We start from the raw sequence: 15,264 nt of genomic DNA, 5'->3' as shown, positions 1-15,264 counted from the left end.
GGGTCATGATCTGGGGCCCTGGGGTGAGCCCTACTTTAGGCTCCCTGCTCAGTGGGGAGCCTGCTAATCTCTCTCCTCCACCTCTGCTCATGACCTCTCTCTCTCTCTCCCTTTCTCAAATAAATACATGAGATCTTTAAAAAAAAATTTTTTTTAATATGATAACCAACCAAAACGGCCCTTAAAGAAAACTGACATACATATATTCTCAATCATAAGAAAACACAGATCATTTATTAACCATGAATCCCAAGGGGGAAATATCTTGATGATGAAATTCAGCCAATATAAAAATGGGACAAATTTTAAAATCCCACAATGTCCCTTCGGCTTCCAGTATCACACCAAGGAGAAAAAACAGGATCCCTGTCATGAGAACATGGTTTTTGTTGCATGCTGGTCGTCCAGAAAGTAATCTCCAGAGCGCTGCGATGAGGAGAGGGACAAAAAAATTAAAGAGAAGACAGAGGTCATAAGTTGAATCTTTAAGTATGAGATTTAGTTATAGAAGAGAGTCCCCCCGCCAAAGGGAAATGAAGAGGCTACAGGCAAGGCAGTATTCAAATAACAAATGTCTGAGAATTTTCCAGAACATACAAAATTCATTGATAAAGGAAATATAACATTTACCAGGAAACCAAATCTACTTTATTTCTTTTTCTTTTTCTTTTTTTAAGATTTTTAAAATTTATTCATGAGAGACACAGAGAGAGGCAGAGACACAGGCAGAGGGAAAAGCAGGCTCCATGCAGGGAGCCCGATGTGGGACTCAATCCCAAGACCCTAGGATCACGCCCTGGGCCGAAGGCAGATGCTCAATCCCTGAGCCACCCAGGCGTCCCCCAAATCCACTTTCAAAACCTCAGCATAACTAAGTCCAAGAAAAGATTTCAACAGCAATTCAAGAAATAAAGCCACACTATATCAAAAGAATAGACTTGCCAAGGACTCATCAATAGCAAGAAACCAGAAGAAAATTAAGTATCTATAGATTGCTTGGAGAAATTCGGTCCATCTAGAATTGAATATCCAGAAAAATGATCTCTCATGAATGACAGTAAAAGAAAACTTCCAGTGAATTAGAAACCAAAGTTACCCAACTGGAGACGAATGCTAAAGAAATTTGCAAACAAGAGGCTTAAGTTTCAATAAATGCTTGGATTAAACTCACTGTTTGAAAGACAAGAATATTCAGGCTTCATTTAAGAAAACTTTATGTTACTTGGAACAGATAAAATTAAAATATAAGGACACAAACTGGTTGAAGTAAAGAGATGAAAAAGAGGGTGTCTGCTTGGCTCACTAGGAAGAGCATTGACTCTTGATTGCAGGGTTGTAAGTTTGAGCCCCACGTTGGGTGTGGAACCTACTTTTAAAAAATAAATTATAATAAATAAATATATAAATTAATTTAAAAAAAACAAAGATTTATTTTTTAAAAAGAGTTGAAAAAGACACACAAGGTAAATATTAAAATTAGCTGGTCAAATCAGACAAGAGGATTTAAGACAACATTTTTAGGTATAGGAAAGATCACTATGTAATAACAGAAGTTATAGAATAGGAAGATGCAATAATTGTATGCATTTATAAACCTATTAAATATCCTCAAGAAATAGAAAACAAGTGATAGAAATGCAGAAGGAGACCTTTAGCAGCACCTTGGCTGGCTCAGTTGGTAGAGCAAGAAACTATTAATCTCAGGGTCATGAGTTCAAGCCCCATGTTTGGTGTAGAGATTACTTTAAAGTAAAATCTTTTTTTTTAAAGATTTATTTATTTATGATAGACATAGAGAGAGAGAGAGAGAGGCAGAGATATAGGTAGAGGGAGAAGCAGGCTCCATGCACCGGGAGCCTGACGTGGGACTTGATCCCAGGACTCCAGGATCGCGCCCTGGACCAAAGGCAGACGCTAAACCACTGTGCCACCCAGGGATCCCCCTAAAATAAAATCTTAAGAAAAAAAAAAAAGAAATTACAAATTTACTTTCATAGGAGAAAGTTCAATACTTGTCTCACAATAATTCCCTACACCAGCAAAAATCACCTAGAAAATGTATTTTTTTTAAGTAAGATGCCACTAATATTATGAATAAAAGTATTAAGGACCTTGGGAACAAAATCTAACCAAAATACATGCAATTATTTGATGAATAAAATCATGAACTTTATTGAAAGACACCTGAGAGAAACTAAATAAATGAACAGATGAACATTCTCAATGCATTAGAAACTTCAGTATCAGAAAGCTGTTAATTCTGCCCAAACTAATCTATGCCTTCTGTGCAATTCCAGTGGGATTCCAACAGGTTTTTGCTTGTTGTATTTTGATTTTGCTGATACCAATTTTAATGAGCTGGTTCTAGAACGAATCTGGGAGAACGAAGGTCAATATTCAAGACAATTTTCACCAACAGGTTGAAAGGATTTGTCCTCCCACATATCAAGACTTCCTATAAAATGATGGGAGGACTGTGTGCTATTAGCTCAACGTGCAGAGCCTAACCCGAAGAAAGGCAGATGGAGCCAGGAACAGAAGCCAGCATGTCGGAAATGTTATATGGGAAAAAGGTGGCCAGTGGACCAACGGGAGAAAAACTTCTCAGAACACGTGCCAGGTCATTGGTGATCTGTTGAGTAGGGGAGTGGGGGAGGGAGGGATTCAGTCCTGAGCTCTCATCCTAGAAAAAATGAGAAAAAGAAGCTAAAATGTTAACAAGAACACATAGAGCATGTCTTGTCTGTCTTAAGAAGAAAGAAAAAAGCATGAACAACAAAGGAAAATTAAAGCCATATTAAAATTAAAATCTCTGTTCCTCAGAAATCTATTTTTTTAATAATAAATTTATTTTTTATTGGAGAAATCTATTTTTTTAAGATTTTATTTTTAAGTCATCTCCACACCCCACCTGGGAATTGAACTCACAACCATGAGGTCAAGAGCCCCATGCTCTACCAACTGAGCCAGCCAGGCACCCCCAGAAAAACTATTTTTTTAAAGATTCTATTTATGTATTCATAAAAGACAGAAAGAGAGGGAGAGAGGGGAAGAAGCAGAAGGACCCTGATTCGGGACTCGATCCCAAGACCCTGAGATCACCAACCTCAGCCAAAGGCAGACGCTTCACCGCCTGAGCCCCCCAGGTGCCCCAGAAAAGCTACTTTATAAAGTGAGACAAGGCGCAGAAGTGAAGAATCTGCCTCAGCATATATAATTGACATCGTATCCAGAATATCTACACATTCCTACAAATCAATGCGAAGAACAACTACCCAGCAGAAAACACTCAAAGGATCCGAGCTGACGGGAGCGATTTACGAACACCTTGCGGAAGCTCGATGTGGGCAGACCTTAGGGAGGTACAAGTCCAACGCCAACAAGACACCATTTTACAGCCTGTAGTTTGGGAAAAACTAAACAATCTGACACCACCAAGTGTCGGTGGGAACTTTAGAAAACAACCTGATGACATTAATATATCTGAAGACGAACAAATTATATGACCACACACTTCGACAACCATATAATAAGTTGAACCATATTAATTTATCTATATGACATTGGTTTGAGCCTATAAAGAAGGTGCAGGGCGTCTGGGTGGCTCAGTCGGTTGAGCATCTGACTTGTTTCAGCTCAGGTCAGACCTCAGGGTCCCGGGACGGAGGCCCCGGCGAGCTTTATGCTCAGCACCAAGTCCGCTTGTCCCTCACCCTCTGCTCCTGCCCCCGCTCGTGCTCTCGCCCTCTCTCTCAAATAAATAGATAGATAAATAAACTATTTTTTAAATTAAATTTAAATTTAAAAGGTTCAAGCTAACAGTTTTTTTTTTAAAGATTTTATTTATTCGTGAGAGACACAGAGAGAGGCAGAGACCCAGGCAGAGGGAGGAGCAGGCTCCATGCAGGGAGCCCGATGTGGGACTCGATCCCTGGGCCCCGGGGTCACGCCCTGGGCTGAAGGCAGACGCTGAACCCCTGAGCCCCTGGGCGCCCCTCAAGCTAACAGTTTTTGAGAAGGTAATTATATGCAGGAATTGAGAGGAATGCTTCCATTATTCGTGAACAACAACAAAAAAATGGCAGTCATGCAAAAAGCCAGGAGAATTGATCATTAAATTGTTTTGCACTGGAATAATAATAAGAGTCAGTGTACTTTTTCACTCATTCCTTCCTTCCTTCCTTCCTTCCTTCCTTCCTTCCTTCCTTCCTTCCTTCCTTTCTTCATCCCTTCATCAGGAGGTGCAAAGCGAGTGTCAGGCACTGGGGCAACACCCTCGGCCCAGTCCCGCCTGCTAAGATGCAGCACGCGCCGTGGGAGCATCTGTGGGAGCATCCGTGGGGGCATCCGTGGGGGCGTCCGTGGGGGCGTCTGTGCACAGGCTCTTGTGGAAACGCCCGGGTGAGCTGGAGCCGTCCTCACAGCCTGGCCGCAGCTGGTGTCCACAGGCCCACGTGCAGCATCCGTCCCGCCTCCTACAACCAGCGAGGCCGCTCGGTGCCAGGTTGCGCACCGGGCTCGGTCCCCTGGCCTAGTTCCCAGGCGGCAGACAGGGCCTCGGGCCTGCGCTTCGGGCCAATGGAAACCGTCCGTGGGAAGGCACAGTGTCCCGGACTCGGGAGGGCAGAGGCTGGGGTGGGGGGGGGCTGAGCCCCAAGGCCGAGCCGGGGGGGCAGCTCCCTGGGGCCCAGGGCGTCAGGGAAGGAAGCAGAGCTGAGCCAGGAGCCCCCTGGCCAGACACAGACAGGCGGGAGCATGACATTCGCTGTGCTCTTGGGGCCTGGGCCGTCCCCGAGGCTCTATGAGGTCCTGCTGCAAAACACCGCGTGGCAGTGGGGCCCCACGACCCCGGCTGGAGCCAAGGAGCCCAGCGCCTCGCTGGCCCAGGTCCCCCCCAGCTGGGGCACCCGCAGCCACCAGGCCCGAGCCACCCGCGGCCTCGCTCTCTCGCCTCCCCGTGTCATCTGCTCTTACGAATTTTTGAGCTTCGTGTTGAAAAACACTCGTGTCTTAAATGTTCACTCAGTACCTACGCTGGGTCTCCCAGCACAGGCTCAAGCACGCTTGGAAACACATGACACAGTGACCTTCCGGCTAGCACAGGCAGGGAGGGCCACTGCACGAGGCAGGGGGCAGCCAGGGGCAGCCGGGGGCAGCGAGCTCCGGCCCAGCGTCCTGAGATGACCTTGACAAACTGAAGCTCCGCAGAGTCCCCCCGGGTGTGTTTTAAGTAGATGGAAGTCCAAACAGAGCAAACTCAAATCGAGCGAAACCAGAAGCAAGTAGACTGTTGGTCAAACCTGTCGGTAAGTAAAACATACTTCCTGCAGGTTTGAAACCATAAAAGACCTATTTCAAAGGAAAAGGAAAGGTGATACTGTAAGATACACAGACTACACCGGGCGGTACACGTACAGAAACAGAGGCAAGGGCGGCTGGGCCCGGTGGCTCCGTCAGGGAAGCGCCTGGACCTAGCTGGGTGCGGGCTCCCTGCTCAGCGGGGAGCCTGCTTCTCCCCCACCCCTCACCGTGCTGTGTGCATGCTCTCTCTCCGCCAGATAAATAAATAACATCTTCAAAAAAAAAAAAAAAAAAAAGGCAGGAAGGAAGACGGAGGACAGCTACCTGGGGCGAGGAGGAGGTACTTGCCATCAAGGTCTCAACAACCAAACCACAGGAGAAATTCACCAGCCTCCTAACTACACAAGTGGAAAAGAATTGAACCGGCCATTTATTATTTTCTTAAAGATTTTATTTATTTATTTATTTATTTATTTATTTATTTATTTATTTATATTTTATTTATTTTTAAAGATTTTATTTATTTATTCATGAGACACAGAGAGAGGCAGAGACACAGGCAGAGGGAGAAGCAGGCTCCCTGCAGGGAGCCCGACGTGGGACTCGATCCCAGGACCCCTGGGTCACACCCTGGGCCGAAGGCGGCGCTAAACCGCTGAGCCCCCTGGGCTGCCCAAAGATTTTATTTTTAAGTAATCTCTACCCCCAACACGGGGCTCAAACTCCCCACTGCGCGATCAAGAGTCACATGCTCCACCGACGGAGCCAGCCCGGCGCCCCTGTGGGCAATTTTCATAAGGGAAAATCCATATAAACATGTTCCTTTTTATACAAACCTCTCAAAAGAGAAGGTTAGATGACCCTCAACACACCCCTGGCCGTGCGGGAAGCCCTGGAGCACAGACCACCCGCACCCACACAGGCCACCACGGGTGCCACGTGCCTCGCACAGCCCTTCGGAACAGTGTGCGTGCCTCTGGCTCAGACGTCACCATTTGGAATTCATTGTAACCCCATTGTGTTTGGGGTGGGCCGGCCCGCCTCGCACGAAGGTCATGTTTCATACAACGTGACGAAAGGGGGCACATTCACGTTGGCAAGGCCCTGCTTGCTGGCAACAAGGGAGCCCCGGTGACAGCAGCCCCCGGCGGCACAGAGACCCAGGTGGGGCGTGCAGGTGACCAGCCCCAACCTGGCCAAGCAGGAAGGAGCTCCGCAGTGTCCTGCCAGGCGGGCGTGAGCCTGCTGCCACCACGGTCCCCGTGCCCCGGGTGCTCTCAGCCTCCATCATCCGTGAGGTGGGACTGAGACGTCCTGCCCTGCAGGGGCGTGGGGAAGACCACACAGGCCTGGGGGCCCGGCTGGGGAAGCTAGGATGTGCTGGTTGGCGGAGGGAAGGACGCAGGAAAGGCCTGGGGTGGAGGAAAGAGCCCGGGCTCGCAGATCCTCCCTGTTTGACCTTCCTCTGTGGGTCCCTCCGAGCAGCCTCGTGACCCACACTCTGCCTGGATCCCTACGTCTGGGACAGAGATCAGGATGGGTGGCGGGCACACACCTCCTTGCCCCGTCCCCCTCATCCCCAAGAGGGATTGTTTACAGAAGGGGGCTCTCTGGTGCACGGGTCAGATGGCCAGGATCTCCAGCTCTGAACCCACAGGGTGACAGGTACCTGTGAGCACCACCTGGGGACAAGCCCTGGCTACCTCTTCTGGGACACCAGCAGGGAGGGCCGGCGGCTGAGTGGCAAAGGCAGAGCCGACCTCAGAGCCCCAGGGTGACAAAATCAATGCTCCTCAATCTGCAGGGTGCCCAGGACCCACCCTGGGCTTCCAGTATAATCTCCTGAAACAAGCCTGAGGTGCCCCCTTGCCCGGGTCTCTGGCCTTATTATTTCCAGGAGGTTGGTTTTGTTTGGTTTTGTTTGGTTAATCTTTCTTGTAATTGGAAACCCAGGCTTATGTGAGGTCAAAGTAAATAAACCCGGGGAAACTCCAGGTTTCCTAGGACTCACATTCCTGAGTAGGGAGGAAACACCTCCCTGGGAAGAAGAGGGCTCCCTTTTTGGGTTTTGGTGGTTTGGTTGTTGTTGCTTTTGTTTTTTGTTTTTTCATGGGAGTCACACAAATTCACCATTCTGATGGAAATCTTCCAGAACCAGGGGCACCTGGGTGGCTCAGTCCGTTAAGCCTCAGAGTCTTGATTTCAGCTCAGGTCACGATCTCAGGGCCCTAAGATAAAGCGCCTGTTGGAATCTACACTCAACAGGGAGTCAGTCTGCTTGTCCCTTTGTCCCCTGCCCCCCAACCTCTCTCTCTCAATAAATAACATTTTTTAAAGATTTTATTTATTTATTCATGAGAGACAGAGAGAGAGGGAGAGAGGCAGAGACACAGGCAGAGGGAGAAGCAGGCTCCATGCAGGGAGCCCGACGTGAGACTCGATCCCGGGCCTCCAGGATCAGGCTCTGGGCTGCAGGCGGCACTAAACCGCTGCACCACCGGGGCTGCCCTCAATAAATAACATTTTTAAAAAAGAAAAAAAAGAAAGAAAGAACAAATGAAAAAACAACAGACTGGATACTCTCGCATCCTTAAACCCAGGCCTACAGTGAGCAAAACTCTGAATATGACAAGACCCTGTTCCAGGAGCGCGCGCTGCCCTTCAGAGCTGGCCCGTGTGCTCTGCTCCATGGAGCACCTGGAGACAGCCTGGGGGAAGGGGAAGCTGAGGGTAGGAATTGGGAGTACGGGAAGAATCATCTAAATGAAAGAAAGGGCCCTGCTGGTATGGCGCATGTGACCAGGAGCAAAGCAAACAAACCCACACAGCGTGTGTCCCTTCTAAAGATACAGAGAGGCGTCTGCTTTTCAGTAATTCACTTCTTTTTTTTTTTAATGTTTTTAATTTATTTTTATTGGTGTTCAATTTACTAACATACAGAATAACCCCCAGTACCCGTCACCCATTCACTCCCACCCCCGCCCTCCTCCCCTTCCATCACCCCTAGTTCGTTTCCCAGAGTTAGCAGTCTTTACGTTCTGTCTCCTTTTCTGATATTTCCCACACATTTCTTCTCCCTTCCCTTATATTCCCTTTCACTAAGGATAAACATTATATGTTCTCATTCATTTGGGGAATATAAGTAATTCACTTCTGAGTGCTTTTCCTGGACCACCGCGCTAAGTAAGCTGAGATGCACCTGACCAACCTTCCCTGACCCCGCGTGACCTCGGGGTGGCCGGCCTCCTCCCCGAGGGCCAGGGCCCGCACTGTCCCAGGACAGGCCTCACTTGCTCAGGCCCCCAGGCGAGACAATATTGGTAAATGACTCTCCGCCACCTTCTTCAGGACCAGGATTCCATGGCCGTGACTTTTAACTTTTTTCAAACCATCAAAGCACGTAGAGGTTCTTAGATCCCTGATCCCTTCAGCAGCACGTGCAACGTCAGTCTGTGCATATAGTTCACGTTTGAACAGTCTCATCTCCTCTAATATAAAGCTACTCTGCTATTTTTTTTTTATTTTATTTTTACCTAATCTCTACAGCCAGCAGACTCGAACTCCCAACCCGAGATCAGGAGTCCCGTGCTCCACTGACTGAGCCGGCGGGGCGGCCCTGCGTACAAGGCAGCCTATTGTCAAGAGCCAGCCTTTGGTCTTTTATTCAAGCTGCCAGCAAAGGGGTCAGCTCCTGACCTCTGACCCTCCGGTTCCAATCAAGGCTCTTATGGATCTTTGCAGTCAATCTGGCAACAAGAAATCGGTGGGTTGTAATGACACAAAAGCAGCCAGCGTCTGTCCGCCTCTAAGATCGAAACAATTTCCAGAAGAAGTAAGAGCTACTTACTCCTGGGATTGGAAAGCCAGGACTTCCTGCAATTTCAGAGGAACCCAGAATCGTGGCAGGAGACTGTTTCCGAAGGGCAACTATTCCTTGGCCCCAGGTGAGCTTGGTAGCAGGACAAAAATGCAAAGATCTCGTGCAAGGAAAACACAAGCTCGTGCACAAAAGCTCCGCGGCTTGAGGTCGCTGGCGCTCGGCTCGGGAACTGGTTCTTCAGAGGAAGCCCGGTGCTCCTGCTGACACGGCCCTCGGATGTTGGGCCCGGGGTGGGGGGCTCCCCAGGGCACCCCTGTGGGAGGGAGTCCGGCTTCGTGCTGAGCGGGAGCCCGAGGGGGCGGCGCCAACTCAGCCCCAGGGCTTCCTGGGAGCTGGCCCGAAGGAACAGCCCTCGCCTGCGACGGAAGCGGCCACGCCCGGCGACACGTGCCCCGGGCCTGGGACGGGGCACGGCGCCTTATGCGGTGGCCGAGGCCCGGCGGCAGGTGGGAGCTCCCTGTTGGACCAGGCTTGGCGGTCCTGGTGGAGCGACCCTGGCAGCTCGGGCCAATGCCGGCCTGGTGTAGGAGGCCCGCAGGCCCCACAGAGCCGAGCACGGTCCTAGGTCCTGCTCGTGCGGGGGCCCCTGGGTGGGGGGCGGGGGGGCGGAGTGGCGGAGCAGCGCCGTCCACTGTGCAGGTGACGGGTCAGCCCCGCTCTTCACAAAACCCAGAAACCCCCAAGAGTTGCAGCACGAGGAGACATCCAGCAGCAGACACTTGGTTTCCATTCTTTCTTCTTGTTGTTGTTATTACATGATTTTTAAAAAGATTGTATTTATCCATGAGAGACCCAGAGAGACAGGCAGAGACAGAGGCAGAGGGAGAGGCAGGCTCCCTGCGGGGAGCCCGATATGGGACTCGATCCGGGGCCCCGGGGTCACGCCCTGGGCCGAAGGCAGATGCTCAACATCTGAGCCCCCCGGGCGTCCCTGTTATTACATTATTAAAGTGAGGAGTGTTGCATCAGACTCATTTACAGTTAAAATGAAATGTGAAAGCACGCAGACAGACTTGCGCAGCAGGGCTCCTGGCCGGAGGCCCTGGGCCGTTTGCCACCGTTGGCCAGCTTGCTTGCGGATGGCCCATGAGGGTGCTCCTGGGGCGCCGGCTCTGGATGTGCTCAGCCCAGTGCCTCTGACCCAGAAACCAGCTCCAGGGAATTCATTCAAGAGGAATGACCTAGCCCAAGATGTGTCCCTCATGCATAACAAAGATGTCAGGCCTGACTGGTAAGAACCAGGAGGAACCTTACAGTCCAGCGTAAGCAGACGCTTGAATAAATTATGTGCATCCAACTGATGAACTATTTTGTGATAAAACCATTCAATATGAAGGCCAAACAGAAACGTTCAAAATGTTGGTCCTCCATGTTAAGTGAAAGCAAAAAGCAAAAGGCTATGGTTTCAATTATGTGAAAATAGCACATTGCATATGACCAACGACAAGAAAAGACCAAAGAAGTAGCAGCCACATTAGGAGAACGACATTTTTAAAGGGCTCCTCATTGTTAAAGTGTCCTCTGTGCAACAGACAAAGATCAGGAGAGAGCATGGGGGGCTCTGTCAGTTAAGCACCCGACTCTTGATGTCGGCGGAGGTCATGATCTCAGGGTCACAAGACCCAGCCCTGCATCAGCCTCTACACTCAGCGCAGAGTCTGCTTGAGAGTCTCTCTCTCTCTCTTCCTCTGCCCCTCCCCTGCTCACGCTCTTCCTCCCTCTCTCTCTCTCTCTCTAAAATAAATAAATAAAATCCTTTTTATTTTTTTTAATTTTATTTTTTTAAATCCTTTTTAAAAATCAGGAGTAGGCACCTGCGTGGCTCAGTGGGTTAAGCGTCTGCCTTTGGCTCAGGTCATGATCTCAGGGTCCTAGGATCGAGCCCTACATCGGGCTCCTTGCTCAGCGGGGAGGCTGCTTCTCCCTCTCTCTCTGCTCCTCTCATTTGTGTTCTGTCTCTCTCTCTCAAATAAATACATAAAATCTTTTTTAAAAAATAAAAACATAAAAAAATTTAAAAAACAAAAAAATAAAAAATAAATTTAAAAATCAAGAGAAAAAATAAATGATATTTAAATGGTTGTAAAAACAGTCTCCTGTTTCAAGTAAATTTTTTTCCCCAAGGAGAGTAGAAAGTCAGCAATTTCTGAAGCTAAGTATGAGGATAAAAACAAGGGGTAACCATTCATCCATTCTACACTATTCTATCTTTGTCTCAAGGGTCCATAGTAAAGCGTTTTCTTAAAGAACTACAATAATAAAATATAATGAAATGAAGATGAAACGTAAAAGTGCGTATATAAATTCATGTGTATAAAAATTATGTTTTTTAAAGGAAATATACGTGTGAGTTGTATTTTTTTAAAACATTAACTTATTTATTTCAGAGCAGGAGAGACCAAGAGAGAAGCCAACTTCTTGCTGAGCGACACTCGGAAGCTCAATCCTAAAACCCCGAGATCATGACCTGAGCTGAAACCAAGCCCGCAGAGCCCCGGACGCCCCTCACCAGGGGTGTGGTTCCATTTGCTCCCCTGTGAATGGCTCCTTCAGTGCGTTCGTTCACCCTACAGAGCCCCAAAGCCCACTTCTTATCGACTAGGAAACACTGTTCCAGGCTATGTGGTTCCTGCCCCCCACGGGGTTGCTGCCGGAGCAGGCCCTGCTGAATAACCTCGTGCAGGTACCACTCCCTCCCCATCTGCAGGATCGAGCCTCAGAGGCAGGCTCATTTTATAGGTACTTGATCCCCTGTTTTCCATGTCCCGAGCTACAGCTCCTTGAGGGCAGGGCACCCGTCGGTCTGGCTCGCCCAGCATCTAGCACCCAGCAGAGATGCCGGAAATACCGATTCCTCCCTTCCTTCACTTTCTCAACCAGTATGTACTGTCCACCTGTTTTGTGCCAGGTACAGCCTGGGCCTAGCTGAATACGCTGGCGAACGAGTCAGAACAAAACCCCCTGCTCCTGTGGATCTGAGATACCCAGGCAGGCTCCGGAGCGAGCTCACAAATCCGTCAATCCGCGAATCCGTGAATCTGTGGGATGCTGTGGGGTCACAAATACTACAGAGAAGAAGGAGGCAAAGGGCAGGATACAGGACAGCGCTTAAGGAGCCGCATCAGATAAATCAGCGAGTTAGATATTTCTAACCGGAGGTGTACTCAGCTCAGCAGCACTAAGCACCTTGACTGTGTTTGAACCACCAGAGCTCCCGATGCTGCAGGGCACACAGTCCCGGTGCCCGCCCGAAGCAGAAATTGTGCCACGCGGCAAACGAACTCCCACCCGTCACGTTCTTCCACAGAAAAGTAGGCTCAGTTCCTTAGAACTTATGTTGGTAAAATACGGCTTACAGGCCACGTGGCAATAAAACCCGGTGTTCGTGCATTGAAAAACACCTAGGCAGACGCCAACACATAAACAATAAAGCACAGAAGCCCTGCTTGTCAGTTCCTGATCTTTTTTTAAATTTTTTTTTATAAATTTATTTTGTATTGCTGTTCAATTTGCCAACATATAGAATAACACCCAGTGCTCATCCCTGTCAGTTCCTGATCTTAACACTTTCCTGCAAATTTCCGACTGAAGTCCTGTGAATCCTGAAGGCCTCTGCCTGAGAAAGAAATCACCCTTTTGACATTCACCATATTTGGAGGAAGAAAGAAGGCTCTCGATAATGAGAAATCAGCAAAATGAGATTCAACGCCAGTTACTGAGTTTCTTTAAAGGGAAGAAGGGGGCAGTGGGAAAACCCTACGTGCCGCACGCAGACCTTAAAATCTGAAAAGTTGGGCTGCCCTGATGGCGCAGTGGTCTAGCGCTGCTTGCAGCCCGGAGTGTGATCCTGGGGACCAGGGATCGAGTCCCACATAGGGCTTCCTGCATGGAGCCTGCTTCTTCCTCTGCCTGTCTCTGCCTCTCTCTCTGTCTCCCTGAATAAATTAAATAAATAAATAAATAAATAAATAAATAAATAAATAAATAAATAGATAGATAAATAATCTGAAAAGTCTGTAGCCACAGCTGCAGCTCCACCGCTGCTGGACATGACACTCACCGGGGTGCCGTTCAATGTGGCGGGGTTAGAAATACAGCAGAGGGCCTCCTGGGGATGCATGGGCGATTTCTGCATCATGAAAACGCTTCTGTAACAGCAGCACGAGGCTGGTTTGGGCAATTCTGAGCCGCTCAGGAGCACCTTGCAGTGTCGCTGGGATGCATTTCCAGGAGGCTGAGAACTGGCACCGAGGGCACAGGCCCTGCAGCCTCCTGCCTGGGGGCGGGGGTCGCTGCCTGTAACATGCTAGGTGTGCCCGTCCCTTCCACCAGAGGGGTCTGTGGAGGCCCCAAAACATTAGGGTCCAAATCCCCCCTTTAGTTTAGTTGAGGTGGGTATTTCTCTCCTAGCCTTGTTGTGACAAGACGCACCGCCTGGATTTGCCCGCGGTGGGACGGTGGGGCTCCTGTGGCCCTGAGGCAGGTTCTGACTCTGCCACTGGCCTCCCCAGGTCCCTGCAGGGGCCCCCCAGCGGCTCCCACCTCCTCTGTGCCCTCGCCCCCCCTAGGACGGGAGGCACGCTGCACTCACCGGCTGCCGGACTCTGCAGAGCCAATTCTTCCAGAGCAGGGCTCCGAACTGGCGCCCCGCCGGCCCCATGCCGCCTGCTGCTCCGGGCAGGCCCCTGCCGCCTTATATCCCTGGGCCTGGACCAGGGCCCGCCCGCATTAGTCAACCTCAACAAAAGTGAGTGATGCAAGACAGATTATGGTGGCGGGCATCGGATGTCCCTCTTGTTCTGCGTCCCTTGGGAAATCCTGCCCTTTCCCTGCGCCCGGTGTTGGGGGCTGGGTTACGGGGCGGCCTGGGGCCCTTTCCTGCGCGTCTCCACGAGCGCACCCAACTGGGGCGCCCTCGCTGCCCTTGCCAGTGGCAAGCGACTCTTCCTCCCTTCCCGGACTCGCCAGCTGTCACACGAGTCCTGGCCGGAAGCTTTCCCAGGTGGGAGGTCCCCTGGCAGGGGGAAGGAGGTGGGAGCTGCGTGGATCTCCCCCGTGGAGAGCAGGGTGGTTAGGCTCCAGGTCAGCCGGGCTGCTGCACCCCTCCCCGTGTGCCCCCGGGGGTCCATGCGTCAGGCGGAGGCAGGGCAGGCGGAGCAGGGGTCCCATCAGGCCCTGGGGCTTGTGAGCAAACCCTGGAGGACTGCTGGGACAGGAACGCGGGGCACTCGCCCAGGACAAAGGCCCCTGGCAGAGCACCCTGGGGCAGCCGTGCCCGAGCACCAGGCTCAGCAGGCCTGTGGGCCCCCCCGGGATTCTTGCACACACTACCAGCTGCAGGCAGCTGCGTGCCCATTGCTCCACCGTCCCAGAGGCCGGGGCTCCGGGTTCCTGTGGCCCCTGCTGTGGTCAGAGGAATGTCAGGCAACCAGGGCCTGTGGTCTTCCAAGTCATAAAGCAATTTCCACAAGCTACGAAGGCTCCATCGGGGGCTTTTGCAACAGGAAACAGGGACATAGGCTTCAGCAAAGGATTGACTCAACTATCCCATATGCCTTTTTTTTTTTTTTTTTTTTTAAAGAACATTATTTAAAAATTTCTTACATGTCGGGCAGCACTAGAGGGAAGGCCGTCCCGGGCAAGGTGGGGCCCAGCGCACAGACCCCAGCGCCACGGGGTCCCCTGGCTTCACCACCCCCAACCCCATCATGTTCCAGAGGCATCGCAGGCTCCCTCCGCAGGTAATGCATTACGGGCACTGTCCTTATTATTACTTTTCTTAGCTCTAGCACAAAGCAAAGCCCCCAGCTATGGGGTTGGGTTTTTTGTTTTGTTTTTTTCTATTTAATGTTCATAGCAGCCAGTATTTTTGCATACATGCGTGTGATTCCACGCTCTGCTTTCGTGGGAGAGTGCCACGAAAGAGTTGACAGCACAGGGGCTTGGGGGGCGGGGGCTGCTACCCAGAGCAGTTTGCCAACATTCAAGGAGCTCTTATGTTATCTTATTTTTTTTATTTTATAGGACAGCTGCGCATAGAGGTGCAGAAGGAGAGAGACTCGCAAGCTCCATCTCACGACTCT

At 50.3% G+C, this 15,264-nt stretch overlaps 1 protein-coding gene across 1 annotated transcript in view; it reads right to left on the bottom strand.

Annotated features, from left to right (window-relative positions):
- Positions 1 to 14,717, bottom strand: part of LOC118351387 (ATP-binding cassette sub-family A member 13-like) — a 51,391-nt gene extending 36,674 nt beyond the window's left edge. Inside the window, exon 1 of the mRNA XM_035701815.2 lies at positions 13,773 to 14,717. Coding sequence (XP_035557708.2) covers positions 13,773 to 13,841 — 69 coding nt within the window. The 5' untranslated portion in view covers positions 13,842 to 14,717. The remainder of the gene's footprint in view (positions 1 to 13,772) is intronic.
- Between the last annotated feature and the right edge of the window lie 547 nt (positions 14,718 to 15,264).

Source organism: Canis lupus, chromosome 18, assembly GCF_003254725.2.
Source record: "Canis lupus dingo isolate Sandy chromosome 18, ASM325472v2, whole genome shotgun sequence".
NCBI lineage: Eukaryota > Metazoa > Chordata > Mammalia > Carnivora > Canidae > Canis > Canis lupus.
This window is presented reverse-complemented; position numbering and strand designations above follow the sequence as displayed.